We start from the raw sequence: 20,077 nt of genomic DNA on the forward strand, positions 1-20,077 counted from the left end.
GTGTGTGTGTGTGTGTGTGTGTGTGTGTGTGTGTGTGTGTGTGTGTGCCTTTTAAACTTGACAGACAGGTGTTTGGCTGCCCAGGTGGCGAATTACGGGATGGATCGAGACTCTCTCCGGCTAAGGAATGTTGGGAGGAGGAGTGCAGCGAGCCGCCAGGGCATGCTGTGACAACCTCCCACATTGAGCCAAACTCTCTCACTCCTCTCATCCCTAACTTCTGTTATTGCTCTCTTCGTTCACTCCCTTTTCTGGTCTGTTTTTGCCCTCTCTTCACCCATCTCACTTAACTAATCTCAACTGCTCCCCCTTTCTCACTTCCTGTTGCCTTCTCTCATCCTCCAATGTTCCCGTTCCCGCTGATACGATGGTGGTTAATCTAAGCTGGGTCCATGGAAATGGTCATTTATAAAAGTCTGGACACAAGTCTGGTATTTCTCATCTCCTGTCTTCCATCTTGCTAAAGCCCTCTCTTCCTTTACTCATAAACCAGTCAGAACATGGCCTCCTGTCTTCCAGACATACTGGGCTACTCTCTCAATTTTGAGTTGGCTCCAGAAAATATGCAGAAATGGTTCAAAATCTGATCTAATCTGACTTCCGATTGGATTATGAGCGCAGTGAGCAATCAGGCAATAGAGTAGTCTTCCTTTGTGCCGTTGCTACTGTTAAATGGAACATGACGTTTACCCTCTATGTGTCACACATCGACCTCCCAAACAAGAACGGCCAGATCAAACCAAAGGTCTTAGATCTCCTGCTCTTGACCTCCTTGAGTTCACTCTTCGCGTTGCTCCTCTTCCTCTCCTCTCCTTTAGTTCGTGCAGGCTGCTTGTGCAGAGAGCGACGGCGTGTCTTTGCATGCAGCCCTTCTCCAGCAGGAATGCAGAGCAAAGGAGAGATGAAGCCAGTGAAGAAAGGGCCACACATGCAGGGAGAGAACGAGGACTTCAACTCCTAAAGGGTTGAAAGGAAAGAGATGGGTCAAAGAACTGATATGATAGAAGAAAGGTACTCTAAGCCATTACGTTCAGAGGTGGACTCCCGTAGGCCCAGTTTGATGCAGCATATTTTGGCCCAGGTTTTTGTCCTCACATGCGGAAAACATGAAGTTGGTTTTGGGGCCTAGATTGGCTGATTCTCCTTTTTCTAGGATCAGTTCTTTCATTTTTCCGCAAGGAGATGATGGCACGCCGATAATATACTTTTGCTATCATATTTATTTATTTTTTGGCTGTGGCAGCAGAAACGGCTCTCCTTTGTCTCACTGCATCGGTTGCATTGCTGGTTGGGTCGCTGGGTTCAGTGTGCGGAGTGTCTCCTGGCCCCGCTGACCTTTTTATCTGGGCCTCTGGAAAACCCCCTCGGCACTAAAGGCCTTCAGCCTGCAGTGTTTTCACTGGTTAAGACCTTACCAAAACACACCACACCACTCCCACACACCCAGAGCGCAATGCCAAGTGAAGGTCTTTTACAGAGCAACTTAGAACTGCTCTGATTCTTCTTTATTCATTCTGGTGTCGACGCGGTTGGCTGCCTGAGACGCCCGTCATTTTGATCCCGGCTATGATTGGCTGGAGATGCTTTTGGAGGGACCGAGCTGTTGCCAGGCCCCAAGGAGCATTTGCTGCGGTTGTGACTCATCTGCTGCTGGCCTGGAATCAGTGTTTTCTTTGTCTCAAATAGGTGGAATGTCCGCTGACTTTCAAACCCAACCTGTTGAGCCGGCCGTCCATGCCTCTCGGCAGCGACGAGAGCGCTGCAAGCCAACTCACTTTGTCCAAAATGTCCTTATCATTTGGGCAGCTTGTAATGTTTTAGTGTGGGTGTTGTAGTTGTAACAGTCCAGTGTCTCTTTCCTGTGTCAGTAGTTGGCTAAAAGTGGCTGCAGTTTAGTTCTTGAGTTTTTTAACATACCATTGTAACATTTTTTTCCGCCTCCTAACTGGTGCGTTATGACGTCAATAACAGTAACGACTTGAATGACTTGCATTCTGCTCCGCCCCAGTCTTTATCTTCCTTGTGTTATCTGTTGGTGTGATCAGTTATTGCTGTAGTCATCGTGCGCATTGTTACTTCTTCACTCATCAGATTAAATCTCAGCACATCCATCACTCAGCCATTGACTTCACAGTGTTTCAATGAACAGCCTTTATTTCTTCTCCTCCCTCTCTTTTTTACGAGTGATGTGTAATTAAATCTTGTCCTTTCTGTATCTCCGGGGTAGCTGTCGTTAGATGAGGGCAGCTTGTTGTTACTGATAAAAGTAATCTAGTTTTGTAACACTTAAAGTTTTTAATGTAACCCCAAGTATCCCACAAATAAATAAGTAATCAAAAGTAGGCTTGCTTAAACTTAAACTCTTATCTGTGCCACTGTGCTCCATACGTCGATGCGGGAAACATCTGGTTTGGTGAGAGCAGGTGGCACATGAGTGAGGCCATGTCTTGTCTGCTTTGTGGAAGGGAATGCGTCCGTGACGTTAGCAGAGAAGAAAGAGTAAACCTCCGTCCCTCCAGACGATGGCATGTGGCCGTTGGTTTCCATCCACGTCAGACGTTGCGTAAGAGGGTCGACCGTGTCCTCAGTGGCACCGCCTCTGTCTGTTCCGTTAGCCTGCAGATCACGTAGCACGACTAAAACCACAGGTGGGACTACACGTTACCTGTTAAGCCAAAATCAAGAGGCCGAGGCAAAGCCCCGGTGATCTTGAATGGACGTCTTCTATTTTCAGTGACGACACGGATCCAATAGTTCATTATTCAAATAAAAATGAATAGAGAGTGCCCTCAGCACGGGATTTCCATCACAGCAACACACTGCTTTCTCTTGGGTGGTCACAAGTAGCACATGAGTACCTCATGTATCAACTATAACAACAGTATATCACATAACTCTTTATAAACAGTATGCTATGTTATATATATATATACTGTATTTATAGCGGCCGTACAAGAACTTCCTTTAGTTTGAGTTTGGTAAAGTTTTAATTTAATCAAAAACTTAACAAAGTTACAAAGCTGACCAGACATTTGATGACTATTTGCACTACAGTTTTCACACTACAGTGCAGCGGACACATTTCAGTTGCTATGAAAGAAAGCTTTGAACTTTTTACACTCGTACTATATACTACATAACCACCACAAACCCCTCTCATACCTGCTCACAGTCTTATATCCCCTCACCAGCTCAGTGTCTCTGATTTGTGCATACCCACACACACATGTCATGACCCCCCCCCCCCCCCCCCTTTGCACTGTTCTCTGTATTCTTTATGAGCCAGACCAGGCCGATGCTATATTTAGCAGCAGTGGGGGGAGTCAGTGCCCTGTTCTGGTCTCTCTCTCCCCTCCACCCCCGGCTCCTCACCGGGCCCCTGGATCACCCAACTCCACCCACCAAAGCCCAGCCCGGTGCGCACTAGTGTGGTGAGAAGGGGGGTGGCAGGCAGGCAGTCTCTCATGCAGGCTGCGGGTGCAGTGAGGCGCCTGTCAGACCCTCTGCTCCTTTTTGATTCTTTCAGATCATTTCTTTGGATTATATTTAAACATAAACAAGTGGCACCTCAGAGGATCCAACAGTAAACACCACACACACACCTTTGCACATACTCTCATGCACATAAGCACAGTCCGCACATACAACACCCTCAACAATCTCTTTTATCTTCCTCACTCGGCTATTTGCACCCAGCGCACATAGCTCCACAGATCCCATAGATTAGTGTGTCTTTGTGTGTGTGTGTGTGGGTGTGTGTGTGTGTGTGTCCAGGCTACAGCAGCCAGCTGGTCCAGTATTTCTCACATCTGTAGCTCCACCATGGCCCCCATAAGTGTTGTCTGAGGAGACAGAGGGGAAAAACAGACTTGTTGAAGAAGAAAGGGAGACCATGAGAGGGAGAGGGCGAGTCAAACAAACCAAGAAAGGGAGGAGAGATGTGTGAAGAGAGCAATTGGGGAGAAAATAAGAGAGGACGGTTGAGAGGCAATAATTAGAGGGAAGAAGGAATGATGGCTCTTGTTGTGTGTCCCTCGAATCCCGTTGTTAATTTCCTCATGTTCATATTCATACAAGTGTTATTGGCTCAGCTCTCTGTTGACAATTTAATGTGAACTCACATTGTACACTTAAAAGCATGTCCATAATATGAAGCTTCTAAAAGTATTGTTAGAAATGATTCCCTCGCCCCAGAGAGCTCCAGATATTCCTGTGGATCTCTCTTTAGCTCTCAAACTGGCTTAGTTTGATTCCCTCACTGGTTCCTCAGCTTTGACATGGTTGAACACAACATGACTGCTGCCAGCCTCACATAGTTGGACTCAGGTTCAGAATCAACACGAGGAATGTCGCCCCACAGCCAAGCTTTACACACTTTCTTATAAAGTTGTGTGTTCGCTACCTAGCGGGAAACCAGTTTTTGTTGTTTTTTTTTTGGTTTTTTTTGATCCCACTTTTTCCTGTTTTTACATCTTATTTGTTTATTTGTAGTTTAAATTGCTGCTCTAACACAATGACAATTTTTTTGACAAAATGTCCACTTACTACCTTTTTCTGGAGCTTTCAACCACATTCCACATCATTATCAAATGAGTTTGCTCATTTTGATAATGTGTATTTATAGTGACAAAATAATTACAGAAGCCGATGAGTTATTTAAGAAACCCACTTAGGGTCAAAGCTGTATCATTAAGTGCTGACAAACTAATATATTGGAAGTGACGTATTACAAGCTCTTCTCTGGGCTGCTATAAATATGTACCTTTTATTTTTATCCTTTAAAAGTCATGCTTATGTAAACTTGTTCTACAGAAGACAAATAAAATGTAACACCTTTTTATTCCACCGTGGTCCGCTGTTTTAAGCGGATCACCTGTTCTACACTCAGGGGAGATGTGGACCACGTCCACATGGGCGGACTCTAACGTCACCACGCCCCGCCCACCAAGCTCTCTCCTTTACGCTGATTGGACGACAGGGGACAGAGAGGGAGGCCCTTCTGTAAACTTGACAAAGTTTTCTTTCTGCCGCGTAGTATGAGAGTTAGAGCTCCAGATAAACCCGACCCTGGTGCTATTCGGACAGACTTACGTTACACCTGAATACTCAGCGGAGATAGTCTGACGCTATATCTACATGTTTTAAACTATGGTTGGAGATTATTGCTCATTTTCTGGAGACAAAACTGACATGCACTCTCAGAGAAACTCCAAAAACGGACTAAGTTGCAAGATGGTGCTTCAGGCTGTCGGGAAAGTACTAAGGTAAAAAACTCCGCTCTTATTTTTAACTTATTTATCTGCTAATAACCGCGGAGTCGAGCCCGTGAATGTGACATTTAAAAAATATTTTCATGAACGTTTGAGGGACCAAAAGAGAGTCGTATTGTCAAAAGAACATACCGTGTTATACGTTTGGTAATATCTCGTGTGATGCTACTTTCTCCGCAGAAGCCAGACACCTTGTTGACTGTACGTTTGTAGTGTAATTTATCTTCAGCAGTCTTATTACAACGTTACAGCGGTCCAGTGACTCAGACACATTATAAACTAATAAACGTAAAGCCACATTGTGCTCATTGCCCGCCTGTAGCCTGCCGGAGACCAAATGGAGGAGACGTGTGTTTAATATCTGTTTGACTATGCCTCCGTTACTCATCCTGAAAGATAAGAAGCGATCTCCTCTTCAATCACTGAAGTATTAGCGTGCTCTGGTTCCGGGGTCACAGCAATTTACCAGCCGGACGTGTGTAGCCTGAACGCCTCATTCCTCCTGCAGCTCTAACGAGACTCAACAAGAGGAACGTGACACTGTCTCCTCCTCTAGTCTGATTCATTATTTAAAGCGCCTAACTCACGGTTTAGCTTAAACAATCTAAACAGGAAATTATTTTTAAACCAGAGCTCAAATTGTTTAAAACGTTTTTTTGTTTTGAATGAAAACACTCACCATACTGCCCTCCTTTTAAGTTAAACTAGTCAATTAATACTAATTGAATCCTTCCTCACAGCATCCTATTTATTGGCTACATCAGAATACTTTTGTTGTTTGTTTTTAGGTTGTTTTCTCTTGATGGAAAGCCTTTTGACTTATATTTGAATGTGTGTAAAGATGCTGTGCACATTAATTATTGTAGCCGCTGTCTAAAGGCCACAATGTGCTCGAGCTGACAACAAGACGTAAAAAAAAATGCATGACCCAATTAGGAGTGTTAACGGCATACAAAGTAACACAAACAACAACCCCAGTCATGATTAGTCCCCGTGGAGAACCGATGCAATTCAAGAAGACATGCCCTATGTCACAGCAAATATTTAACCCAGTTAGTGTGTGTTTACCCTGTATGTGTCATGTGAAGAAGACACGCAGTCATTGTGAGTGTGTTAATGCCTTTAAAAGTTTCCTCCTCCCCGAGTCTGGGGACAGGTGTGTTCTGAAGCAGCAGCCCGGAGGCACGTGCCTTTTTAAAAAGCTGTTGTCGTCTGTGAAGATGTGGAGAGAGATAGCGAGGAGGATATCCTCCATCTTAGGATCTCTTGAGAGACTGGAAGCAGGATGTAATGGACGCAGCAGAGAGTGTTTGTTGTACAGTATGTTATGTCTGTTGCAAGACCTGCAACAGGTTGAGACGAGTTCTGCACCTTCCTTTTTTCACTCGGAACTCAACTCAACCGCCTCACTCGAGAAATCAGCTGGTTAACCAGGAAATTCACATTTTAGGTTATTTGCCTGGGGGGGGGGGGCGGGGGTTTCACAAATGTGTGACGTCTTCAGGAAAAAGTGAACAAAAGAAAACACGTCCTCAAAGTGAACAAGGTTGCATAGTTTTGGGGTTTTATGAGTGGGTGGTGGGCGTCGTAGACCTGTTTATAGCTCCACTTCTAACCAGTTTCCTCCTCCACTGAGAGGTTGAATACCGTTTGCTTGGATGCAGGTATGAAGACTGTAAAAACATAGCTTACGATAGCTTTTAACAGTCCCATGATAAGAGTAAATGTGTAGTTCTATACACTCTAAAACGCTTTTTCAGAGTTTTTTGCTCATCTTGGCTTCTTGAATACTTAATGTGGGGATCAAATCCACAAACCCATTCCCTCTTTTTATACTATTTGATTCAGCCACGTTTCAGATGGACTGATTAGATTGGATCAGTGTGGAGAAATCATTCGGCTCATATCATCTACGTGGTAAATCGCTTCCTGTCGTGCCAAAATCAATGCCGGAGCGCGAACCTTCTTCCACCACAGTTCTGTTTGCCAAGTGCTTAACCGGGGGCTCGGGTCTTATCTCAACCCCAAACCCCATTTCCTGTCTCACATGTGCGTTGTGATGTTGATGAGGCCCCATTATAGTGCAGGCAGGGGGTCCTCACGTACTCTGCAGGCCTGAGGGCCACTGAATGGGATTAAGCACAGGATGACAAGGGGAAGAGTAGGTAGCCAGAAACTTTGTGTGCGTGTGCGCACGTGCGCATGTTTAGGCCTGCACCTTGGCTTCAACCCTCCTTTACTGATTTACAGTGCTGCTGACGCCCCCGGTGATGCTACTGTTTAAGTGGTGGCAGCTGTGCATTCTTTGTTTTTGTTTTCCCTCTTATCTCCTGACTTCAGAACTAAAACTGACGGTCACTGACTTAATTACTGAATGTGTTTGTGCATCAGTACCCTTTTTAAAAAATACAAAACTTTGACAGAGCAGTTACTTTGTAGACGTTAGCGCTGTGAGGCACAGCCTCTGGGTTAGTCCATCCTTAACTCGGTCTCTTTTTAGCCCCATAATGGCTGCTGTGGTTTAGCTTTGGTGGGCTCAGACGGCCTGCTCTCCTCTGTCTGTGGTTTTTCGGGGAAAAGAGCCATTGACTCTATTTAATTTAAATCCTGAAATAGATCAGGAGGCCAGGCTTGTAGAAAACCGATCCTCCTCACTGAAGCTGCTCTTTTTTTACAAAATGGCCGAGTTCATTCACTCGGCTCGAGTCTTATCGGCTGAGATTGGAGCGATATCTTGTTGCTATTGATGTATTATAAACCCTGAGTAGTGTGAATCCCACAATCGGTTGACAAAGAAGGGAGCAACCTCCTGACATTTGATTGATTTGGTCTCTGACCCATCAGGTGTTTGCTTCTAAAGGTCAGTCAGAAGTGTTTGATTTCTGTGGTGCTCCTGGGAAGAACACCTCTGATGTCTGTGGCGCTTGTTATCTCTCATCTCCTTATCTTAGATTTTAGATATAGGATCACTTTTGCCCTTCCTGAATGGTTCGTTTTCTTTTTTTACAGTTTCACTCAAAGTAAATCCCTGAGGCCACGAGCCGTCTTCGGGCAGATGGCAGACTTCTTTGTTGTACTTGCCGCTCACTCTCGCAGATTGCATGGCAGTAGATTCAGAATGCCAATTCAAGCAACAGTTGTGCAATATCGGGTTTGGCTTTTGCATGAGCCGCAGACTTACGGGGAAAGTCATTACACGGGTTTTGTTAAACCGGTTTCATAGTTAAGTTGTATTCATTCACAGAGAGTCCCAATCAAAACACAAAATCCAAGGCCTCTGGTTCTTTAAGTCGTAGCGTGAGAATTGTTGTTGACGAATGCATGAGAGGGGGGTAGCTCTTTAGCAGCAAATTGTAGTATTTTAGAGAAAGCTCTGAGAATAATGCTCCAGCATAGCTGTGTAATGTGGCCTCGAGTGATTCCAGGATTAATTGGAACCAGGTTCTGCTAATGAAACGGGCTCAGTGTACCTGCCAGAGGGCTGCTCCTCTTTTCACAAAGTCTGTTTTTGGGAGCCGAGTTTGTTCAGTGTTCTGCAGGCTGCACATACAGCAGCTGATATGTGCACCAGTCTGAGGCCAAAGAGATATAACTTTCACACATTGAACCAAGACTGCGTGAACACACGAGGACTTGTCGGACACAGACTCGCTCTTCCAGACCAGACAGGGCTCGCTTCTTCTGGATTTTCTCGGGGTCTCTGGTGGGATCAGGCTTGAGACGCAGCTGTTGTGACCAGCTGGGTCGGCCATGAAAAGGGAGAGGGGGGCCACGGCCAGAGACGTGTGTGTGTGTGTGTGTGTGTGTGTGTGTGTGTGTGTGTGTGTGTGTGTTCATGAAGCTGTAGGGGTGTATTAGTTGGGTACTGGTGCAAGGGGAAAGGTAGTGAGTGAAGACGGCAGGGGGGTGGGGAGGTGGTGCTGCTGGGAAAAGTGAAAGGGATAAGAGAGTACAGCTAGCGGGCAGAGTTGAACAGCTGTCGGGTCAGTCACTCTGCAGCACTGACCTCCGTGTCACCCAGCTATACGACCCTATTTCCTTATTGTTCTTTCTATTGCAGATAGACACCAACATGTCTGTCTTCCTGCTTCTAGCCCTCCGCCTCTTCTTCAAAGGTTCAAAAGACATTTTCTCATATCTCTTTGTAGATTTGTGTTGTTTCAACAAGCCTAACCAGGTTTTCTGGATTATCGGTCCGTATGAGAGACTGGTCCCTGTTGGTGCCAGGCGGGCTGTGGCCGTACCCCCGACTCGGAGACATGTGCCTGGCCCCTGTCTCACTTCCGCTCCACTCCTGCCGTCTGGCCTGCCCTGATCTGGTGAGGGAGAGAGAGGCATCTGCTGCCTTTTATGGCAAAGACTGGCCTCAGAGAACTTCACCAAGAACAGAAAAGGCTGTGTGTGTATTTGTGTGGGTGTGTGTGTTGCTGCTAAAACAGACTACGTACGTATGAGGGGAGGAGTGCTGGCAGAGAGGAAGTTTTCTTTATCCTAAAATAAACTAATGGCTCCAGAATTTCACCTCCCCTTGCCACACAAATGTTCGCAAGAGGTGGAGGAGGTGTGTGATGGAAAATGATGAAATTGCTGAGGGAAAGAGGCAGGAAACGGCTCAGTGAAACAAAATGTTTTCAAAAAGAGGAGGAGGGGGGGTAGAAGAACTGATTTGAACCTTTTTTCTCTGAAGGGCTTAGCAGAGCTGACGGTATCTGTGGATGAAGCTCCATCCCCGAGTAAAGCTCTTTCACATGATGGAACATGTAGCTCACAGCGCAAAACCAAACCGACCACATGAATGTGTCTGTGCCCTCATGAGCAGGAAGAGGCTTTTTGTCTGTTGTAAAGGGGGAGAAGGAAGCAGATGGAGATAAGGAGAAGTGAAAGCAATGATACAAACTTTAATTTTTAAAAGGAAACTTTAATTCAAATTTGAGTGAGAGTAGAGGTCATGGCGTGAGGAAATGGGAAGCTGATGGTACAGGATAATAGTTGGGAACGGAAAGATGAAAGGAAAGGGCAGAAAGAGATGAAAAGAAAGGACAAGGCTAGAACTACGAGTCCTGAAGCATTTGAGCCTGAACAATAGGCCGTTTGGACTGGTGAGCCTGCAGCCATGAAGAGGAAAGGGCACCTACAGGCCTAAAAGAAGAAAAATAAATAGATAAAGAAGAGGTGCAAGACCGAAGGAAAGAGCAGCGCAAGCGGAGAAAAGAGGTGAAACAGAAAGTGGCCGCTCATTAATAATTAGCCGGCAGTGTATACACTTGGTGTCCTTTGGTTTTAAATGAGGACAAAACGTGCTCAGGAGCTGCGTGATGAGAAGATCCGAATACCTTGATGAATCATTACCCGACAAATGAGAACCCGAGCAGTGTTGGTCCTTCAGATCGCAACGTTTTCACAGGAGGCCCGTAGGCAGCTTACCGCCAAGAATATCTCCTGACAGCTAAATTAGACAACAGCGCGCATATAAAGGAGGCTTAATCATTGACAAAGTCAACGGCTTGCGTGCTCTTAATGCATCCACATGTTGACATGCCTTCCCTTGTTTGCTGAGGTGGAAAACCGGGCGACGCTTCCTGGAGAGGGGAATTAAGCGGAGGTTTGAACACTGTGCTTTGGCAAAGAGGCCTTGTCCTCCACAGCTCTGTCATGTTTTGTAAGTGTTTATTAGTTCCCATGGATATCAGCTGGGCCTGTGTCGATCTACCTCCTCTCCTCATTCCTTTCTCCCCCTTCTGTTCTCTGTCCCGTCTTAATCTATTTCTAATGTGTCTGGCTGAATGTGCACCAGTCTTTGCTTCTTTGCAGGAAGGTCTGGTGATAGTCGCAGCAGAGCCCGATTGAAGGCGAGAAGGCTTTTGCCTGTGTTTTGTGATCCCTCTTCATTAGTGCCGTTAGAACAGCTCTCGTCAGTCGGAGTCTTCTGGGAGTGTGACCGGGAAGGAAGTGGGGGGGAAAAGTGAGAGCCAGGGACACGTTTCTCGACCATTGTGTTTCGACGGAGGATATGCAGAGAGGAGGGATGAGAACTAGAGGTTGGGGGGGAGGGGGGGATCGCAAGATGGGCGGAAATGAGTGTCGACAAAAGCACAATGAATTCAGGGAGCAAACTGAAACTCCCTCGTCCTTAAGCAAACCCAAACAGCTGTAGCAGAGCCGAGACGGAGCAAAAATAAACAGAAATAGAGTCATCAAAGAATGAGGAGAGCGAATAATGGAGGAGGATTATTAGGCCGGTGATAGTCCCAGATTGTCCCAGACAACTGTGCCTCTGTTTATTTGTCTCACTTATGTGTCGAGGCTTTTCAACCTTTAACCCTAGATTGCACTGCCTGATGCAGACAGCGGGCGGGGGGGGGGGGGGGGCGGGGGGGGGGGGGGGGGGGGGGGGGGACCTGGGAGGAGGAGAGGTTACGGCCCTGGAAGTGCAGGAGGAGTGTGATATGACATCCCTGTGCTAGAACTGGCAGTGGAAGTACAAGGCGCTGGGGACGGACATCTGTGTGGAAGCTATAGACCTCACATCAGGTCAGAGGTCAGAGTTAGGGGTCAGGTACAGCGACCGAGCCCCCTTTGTTTGCTCACTCCGGTCGGCTGCAAGTCAGTTTTGTGAAAGTCACAGAAAGTTTTGTTTACTTGTTTCTGAGATTCAGTTGTCAAAGCTTTATAGATCTCTGTGCCTGAGCTTATGCTGTTGTATCTATGCAACGTTGTGTCTTCATCTTTTATTGCCTGTATGCAGCTCCTTAACCTCTCCCTTTTTTTTTTCATTCCTCTGCAGGAAGTCGAAGGCGAAGCCAAATGGAAAGAAGCCTCCGACAGAAGAGAAGAAGCAGTACCTGGAGCTGGAGTACACAAAGATCCGTGTGGTGGATTTTGACCTGAAAGAGCTGGTGGTGCTGCCCAGAGAGATAGACCTCAACGAATGGCTCGCCAGCAACAGTGAGTAACTCCAGTGGTAGTCAGTGATGGAAGGAATATATAGTCATGGTACGCAGAGGAGCTCAAACAGTCACACGCATAGTTGAGGATGAACAGAAACCACTGTTGTAGTTACTAAGCCTGTAAGCAATTCAACACGGTCACTCTTAAAATATGAACATTTCTTTCATATGAAATATATATACTTTAACGGAGCCAAGCCGCTGACATGATCCAGGCCTCGCACAGCGTTCAGCCTGTTCTCAGTAGCACGCCGCTTCTTTAAACACCGTTGTTTACTGCGGCCTCAGTGCAGCGTTTGAACTCTTTCAATGTATCGTTTTGTAAACTCACTGTGGTCCGGCTGCTTCATCGATCTTTCAGAGATCCTTTTTTTTTTTTTTTTCCCCGACTTTGTTTTGGTTACGTATCCGACCCAGGCGCGGAAAAGGAAAACACACATTCTTTCCTTTTTTTATTTTCGACGGATAAAACGTTGTTATAGAAAACAGATGGGGCATGTCTTCGCAGGTTAATGCGTTGAAGTTGGAAGTTATGTAAGTTTGAACACAAACTAAAGGTCTGAGCAGTGTTTTGATTAAATAATAAATCGATAATCACTGGAACCATTTGACTTGTCATCCATAGGATAACACACACACACAGTCCTCTTTTATGTTCTGGCAGTATTTTAGTTATTATAAGTATTTGGGTGTCCTCTCTTTGATGTGTTCCTGTGTAACACGTGTCAAACATTGATTAACAGACTCTGAAATCCTTCTTGTCTTCTTTGCCACAGCGACGACTTTCTTCAATCTTATCAACCTGCAGTACAGCACCATCTCAGAGTTCTGCACTGGGGACACCTGTCAAGCCATGACGGCCTGCAACACGTAAGTTATCTCCACCGTCTTCTGATTTATTCATCACTCACCTGCCCAGACCCAGTGGTTTATTCATCACAAACTGGTTAATTCATCAAGGGACGCTTCTCCGGTCAGCGAGGGACGACTCGCAACCCGCTCAGGTTGATTTAGGTCTTTTGACTCGCCACATAGACCATCTTGGAATGTGCAGTATGCAACTTCAATGTACTGCAGCAAGCTGTTTATTTACATTGAGTACCGCACCTTTGTGTCTGAGCTGAATCACTGCATACTCAAAGGATTGACTAACATTGTTTCACGTCTTTAAACTGTATACTACCATGCGGCTTCAGCAGTCTGAGTTAGATAAATCCAGTCGGTCTTTTAAATACCTAATCCCCTAATTTTAGTAAAACTCACTTTTTATTATTTGTCGAGTTTTCAGGTTTATTGCGACTGTGTGCAGTGAAGTAGGGCATACCTCTGGAGTAGTAGTTGTAACATGGAGACCTGTTCATGCCATGTTAGCAGAAGGGGAGGTGACGGACTGTAAGCATCTATCGAACTAGTTTGTCCTGTCAGGGCGGGGTGTTGTCTCTAAAACCTGACTAGCCACACTTTGAGAACCCACGAGACTCACTACGCAGCGCTTAACTAATTACAAGTGCACGTGCTCACCCTGGTTTAAAAAAATACGAGGGTGACAAACAACACAACCATTGAGAAGTGACACACATGACAGTTGCTGTGAGAGACGATCTTGTCACGAGTTCACCTCCCAGTCGACAGTGGAGTTTTCCACTGCTGCCACCTGAAGCTATGGCTGCTAACCCCCACAGCCTGAGGAACAACAGAAGTCAATGTGCTTCGCCTGCGGTATACGAGTAGTTGAGAGAGTAGTTTGGATTAACATGTTGTATGTCTATCGACCTGTGTTTCTAAGAAGAAGCCCACCATTTAGGATTGTACCTTCCCGACTGCCCGGCACCCCACCCTTTCCTGCCCAGGCAGGACTTGGCCCCCCCCCCCCCCCCCCACTCCTCTGTGGTGAAAAGTGACTGAGCCACAGTCACAGCAGCGTCAGTACCCCTGCCCGAAGGCAGAGCTCAGCACTATTTTTGGAAGAAAATGTTTCCATGAGCTATGAGGGAACGGAACCATTTGGTAGCTATTTAGACGCATTTTGAGTGCGTGTGTGTGTGTGTGTGTGTGTGTGTGTGTGTGTGTGTCCGTGCACGAGTGTGTTAGTGTTCTCACTCTTTTCTTTAAGCGTTGCGCTCTTATAGCCGGGTCCATTTTGGATTCGGTTTGATTTCCTATTTTTAAGAGTGTGCAACACATTCAGTCATTTAGCTCATTTGCAAACATTGAATCTGTCGAGCTGAACTTTCGTCCTTGGAGAGTCGGTCAATCTTAAAGTTCTATTTATTGTTTCATTGCTTTTATTACGTCCTTCAAACATACGTACTCTGCAGGTGCGACCGGATATCATAAAGCCACAGATCAACGTATATACAGTTTGTCCCCACATTGTAGAGTGTGCCACCGTTCACACCATGGTGACATTTACCTATAACCTCCAAAATAATATATAAAAACAATATCTTGGATATTAAGACATATAGAATTAATGAATAAAAATAATACATGAAAACAGGTAAAAAACAGTCCCATAAGACTGCTATGAACCCAATTCATTCCATTGCAAAACAATTGTGACAAACGGGTAACAAAATCTATTTAAAAACGTAAATTACTTTTTTTTTTTTTTTTTTAATAAAAAGTTGCATGAATTGGAAAAAAAATTTGTTTATTGTAAGAGTCCCGGTGCTGTGGTCAGTACATCTCCTGCAGGGTCAGTTATGTGGACGCTTTACATTCCTTGAGGAAGTGTAATCTCTGGTCCACTGCCTCCCAGACCCACACTGCTAACAGCAACACCTGCACGCACATTTGTTTTTCATAACTCTTCACTTTATTAATTGACCCTTCCAGCTCGTTGGTCCATCAGGCCTTTTTGTCTTTGTGGTTCACAGTTCTGTTTTACTTATGGTTAGCTCATTCGTCTATTTCTAAGGTGCTTGCATCACTAGCTCTGTGCTGGTGACCTACTGTTAACGAAAACTCAGATCCGCCCCAATTCATCCATCTGGGTAGTGTAACTGGACCACATCCTCATTCCGAGCAGTGCCATCCAGAATGTGAGATGTTACTGGGAGTTTGTTTTTTCCCTAAATGACGAAATAGGACCAGGTTATATCTCACAGCTCACCTGTGTGTCATTTCTCTTCCTGCTTGAATGAATCATTTGTGTACCAGGAAATACTCCTTCTTGTGTCTGAGCATCTCCTACTGTAAGCATTCTTCAGAAAACTTTAACTATGATGAATTAATACTCGGCTCACAGTTACGTAGTGGTGTCCTGCACCTCATTGATCGCGTCTTAAATGCTGTTTTGAAAGGCGTGTGTGATAACAGTTGTGTTTTCTGTGTCTTTCTCTCTAGAATATACTACTGGTATGACGAGAGGGGGAAGAAGACAAAGTGCACTGCTCCACAATACGTCGACTTTGTAATGAGTCTTTGTCAGAAACTGGTCACAGATGAGGAAATCTTTCCTACGAAATATGGTGAGTGTCCCTCTTCTGGTTTCCTGTCTGCTAGAAGTCACTGATGCTGTGCTGCTGCCCCCTGCTGCTTCAGTTGGAGGGTCTGAATGAGTGGAAATGAGTTTTTGCTATTTGCCATAGCACAAGTTGACATATTGTGATTGTTTGAGCAACCTATCAATGCATCAACTCGTCATATTAGCTTTTGAATTTGTCAAACTTTTAGTGATTATTTTATTATATTTCTTTATTGTTCTATTCTATTGTGCCATAGATCTCTATTGTTGTCAAAAAAAAGTATTAAAAACACAGCAAGGAGCCACACTGAGTAACATTTTAGTAGATATTATAATAAACATGAATAAACGTGTTTGAGCACCAATTGTGTTTTAATCCGCAGCTGGAAATATTCCCCAACAAATTTCCTGATTAAGTAATGTTTGCTAAACGCTTCAATGCAAAGGAAAGTTTTTAGCCTTTAAAAAAATATACATATATATTCGTGACCTTTTTTTTCAGTTTACGTCTTCATTGGGAACAAATCGGCTTATGGCTCAGTGTAGTATTGTACAGAAAGTATTTAGAGAGTAACACATAATTGATTTATTTGTTGATAATGTAAAATAATTCTAGACGGAAACAAGCCTCTCTCATGGTGATTCCTGTGCCTAATCCAGTCTCTCCTGTCTGGTTTTGTTTCCTTCTCTTTCTCTCCCTCCAGGCAAAGAGTTCCCCAACTCCTTTGAGTCCTTGGTGAAGAAGATCTGCCGGTACCTGTTCCACGTGCTGGCTCACCTCTACTGGGCGCACTTTAAAGAGACAGTGGCTCTGGAGCTGCAGGGCCACTTGAACACTCTGTATGCACATTTCATCGTTTTCGTAAGGGAATTCAACCTGGTTGACCCCAAGGAGACCTGTATCATGGACGACCTGTCCGAAGTTCTCTGCACCCCCGCCCCGCCCCCTGCACCCACCCCTGCCCCCTCCGCTCCGGCCTCGGCGCCCTCCCCGTCTTCACAAAACCACGTGACGGAGAGATGAGCGGGGGGCGGCGGTGAGACAGCAGCCCCGGGGGTGATTGAAGATAAGATAGAGGAGAGAAGGAAAGACAGCCTGGCCCCCTTCCTTGGTGCCAGCAGGACTTAAAGACCTTCCACTACCCTTATATTTCGCTATGACACCAACCAACCAACCAGCCGGAAGGAAGGAAGGGGGGGGAGGGGTTTTGAGGAGTTTGGGGTAGCGGGGAGGGGTTTGTCACGCCAGCAGGAATTGGCGTGAGCATTCCTCCCAGGGGCAAATCCCTCCCATCTTCTCTGCAATTTAAACTAGGAACAAAAAATTATGTGTATGTTTTATTTTTGGTTTTATTTCACTTTTTTATTTTTTTTTGTTGAAGTTTTATTCGGTTTTATTTTTTGTTGTGGGGCGGGGTGCAGCGTGGCCCTTCACCTCCCTGTATCCTCGACCTACCGTACAGTACAGGAAGGGGTTTCTGCTTTGCTTCAACCTGCTAGTGTACAGCGTTGTTAATGTGAGGAGAAGAGGTGTTTCTCCTCACCTGCAGGCTCCTCCCTCCCTCCTCCTGCAGCCAATACGCTGGCCAGTAGGGAGCCACGTTACTGCCTGACGGGCCGATACTAGCCAATCACTGTTTGGGTTGTTTATGTGGGGGATGATTGAAGCGCTTCCTACTCAGGACCTAAGAGAATATGTCACTGCTGCCAGAGAGAAGTTAGTCTCTTTCTTTTTTTCATTCTCTGTTCCTTGGTCACCAGACTGCTCAGCCCTTCATATGGCCGATGTTGATCGTGTTTAACTACAGTATAGTCACATCATCGCCTGGTGTACCCCTAACAGACATGTCCCAGAGTCCATCTGTAGAGGGCAGCAACCACAAAGAGAAGGCAACAGAAACAGGGAGATGGAGAAGAAAATGTAAAGATTGTATGATAGATATTTAATCTGATCAGAGAGTCAAGACAGACTGGTGCCGATATGAGGCTGAATCAGAGTTGCGTGCTGGTGCTCAGCATAGCAGCAGCCACTTGAACCACCACCGACACCCACTTCAGCAGCACAGAAGGACAAAGACATGAGGTAATGTCTGCAGGCCCAGATGGAGACAGAGTGAGGGGTGGGAGTAGATGATGTGGAGCTGCTCTGCTGTGTAACAGTCGGCTGTACTCCCAGTGCAGAACTCAAATTCTCCACTCCCGGTTTATTATTTTTTACCTGTCCCGTTTCAAATTTGCTTTTTTTAAAAGATTATCAGAGGAAAACTAGTTCAGAAATAACAACAATAATGGTATCATTACACATGTATAGAAAATGCACAGTCTGCTTGGACTTTACTGTACAAAGAATCGCAAGCGGGTTCTCTCAGACATAGCCTTTGTATGGAGGAGGATTGGGTTTATAATTCTCCTTTTTTATTTATTTAATTTTTTTTCTTTTTTTTGTGCAGGGTTCTTCAGTTCTGGCTCTCGTTTTTATGTATTTTAATTATTAACTAAGTTAAAAGCAATTTAATATTTTAAGCTCTGCGGATTATAATCTAATAAAAGAGAGAAATGCCACTTTGTCTCAGAGTCTTTTGTATTTATGTGTTTGTGAAAATGATGCAAAAGGGAAGAAACATGAGCGTGTTGTGTGCAGCTTCATAAAAAGAGGACTTGACTGAATCCTCCCATAGTTTACTCGGGTTTACCCGAGGTAGAACTAAACAGGACCATGTTCTTTCATCATTTTGATGATGATGTTGTCACCAAACTATTTTATACAGGAAAATACAACAAAAAGTGATTGAAATTGCTATGGAGCTCAAGATTTCTAAATGTATCTCCTCTTTCAAGTTTTTAACTAGACACTCCAAGCTCCACTAAAACAAACTGTTACCACATAAGACTTTATACAGATTTTTGAAATTCTTTTTAGTTTTGTTTTTCTCATTTCCATACCCGTTTCTGTTTGCTACAACTTATAAGAAGAAAAATTATGAAAATTGAATAAGATGCAAACACCATTCCAACTTTTATATCTTCATTTATATCAAAACTGACTCCATACCAAGACTTCATGTTGGTTTTAGAACCCGCCTCAACACCGTAATGCCCAATCATGTTATCTACATCAGGACAAACTCCTGAAAATATTCATCCTGAAGGGATGTCACATGAATGAATAAATAGTTGTATCACCATAAACACAAAAGAAAAACCAAAATGTAAATTGAATCTCAGATAATTTAAATCACAATTAACACAATAGTGAACAAGGCTTTAAACATTGTCCATTCTTGGTGATAACGGGGAAAGACAAACTGTAGCCAAACAGTTTTCACTTTCAAGCTTAATTGTTATAAAATCGGAGACAATCGGAGCAAACGTTCAACTTGAAATGAATGCAACTTAAAATGCTGACTTGATTTAGACTTTTATTCACCCGATCTTTGTTGTCCGGTCTTCTTTGTTGGTTCTGAGAGAAAAGGCATAAGGTGTTTGGGGAGGAGCGGAAAACTGAATGGAGATGAGGACATCAAGGTCATCTACCGTCTGGACACAATCAATAGTCACGTTGATTTCGATTTTTAATAAAATGATTTTATATTTGAATGATTGTGTGTCTGTAATATGTTTTTTTCCCTGGAAACGCTGGAGGAGCAGCTTGAGAGCAACAAGGAGGCTTTTTGGAAGCAGCTGATCCAACTACAAGACGAGATGTAAGAGGACCAGAGGATGCTACAAACTCAGGGAAAGGGAATGTCAGTACTGCAAAAGCTGTCTTGATGATTTGTTTATTAAGTATAAGTATGACATAAAAGAGTCCTATAAAATGTCAGAAAATATTACAGTATAGTCTGTTGTATACCATACGATGTTATTAATGATATAGTAAAGTATACCATAATAATGTCATTAAGATATCAAAGCATAATTTGGCACATAATATAAACAATAGTAGTATAGTATGCCATAAAAGAGTCATACAAATATTACAGTATAGTATGCCGTTATATAGTATTTCAATATAGTAGGTCAATGTATAATTTGCCAAGTCAGAGTATAGTATTTAATAAATACATGTTAAGTATAATAGGCTATAAAAATGTCATAAAACATGTAGTGTATTATGCCAAAAAAAAATACATCACAAAAAAGTTTTCAACTAGTATGCCTTTACCTGTCATAAACAACTTATAGTGTAGTATGTTATAAAGTCAAAATGTAGAACTGCCAAATAAAAGCATAATCTAGTACGTCAAAAAAGTCGGAGTATAATTAACATAAATATTAGTATGCCATAAAAATGTCATTTAAAAAGTCATAGTACAGTATGACATAAAAATGCAATAGTATAGTATACCGTGAAAATAATTCATGTTATAGAAGTCTGTCATGACGTTTAA

General features: G+C 44.1%; 1 protein-coding gene across 4 annotated transcripts in view; it reads left to right on the top strand.

Moving 5' to 3' along the window:
- mob2a (MOB kinase activator 2a) overlaps positions 1-18,562 on the top strand; it is a 49,823-nt gene extending 31,261 nt beyond the window's left edge. For 3 of the 4 annotated variants that reach the window (XM_031858084.1, XM_031858092.1, XM_031858099.1), the window contains exons 2-5: positions 12,055-12,215; positions 12,994-13,087; positions 15,566-15,690; positions 16,391-18,562. In XM_031858084.1, the coding sequence (XP_031713944.1) occupies positions 12,055-12,215; positions 12,994-13,087; positions 15,566-15,690; positions 16,391-16,710 (700 nt within the window). In that variant the 3' untranslated portion in view covers positions 16,711-18,562. Of the gene's footprint in view, positions 1-3,241; positions 5,265-12,054; positions 12,216-12,993; positions 13,088-15,565; positions 15,691-16,390 lie in introns of those variants that run through there. The other variant, XM_031858075.1, reaches the window with a different exon arrangement.
- The last annotated feature ends 1,515 nt before the right edge of the window (positions 18,563-20,077 follow it).

The sequence above is a fragment of the Anarrhichthys ocellatus genome, unplaced genomic scaffold (assembly GCF_004355925.1).
Source record: "Anarrhichthys ocellatus isolate YVR2014 unplaced genomic scaffold, GSC_Weel_1.0 scaffold2, whole genome shotgun sequence".
Lineage (NCBI taxonomy): Eukaryota > Metazoa > Chordata > Actinopteri > Perciformes > Anarhichadidae > Anarrhichthys > Anarrhichthys ocellatus.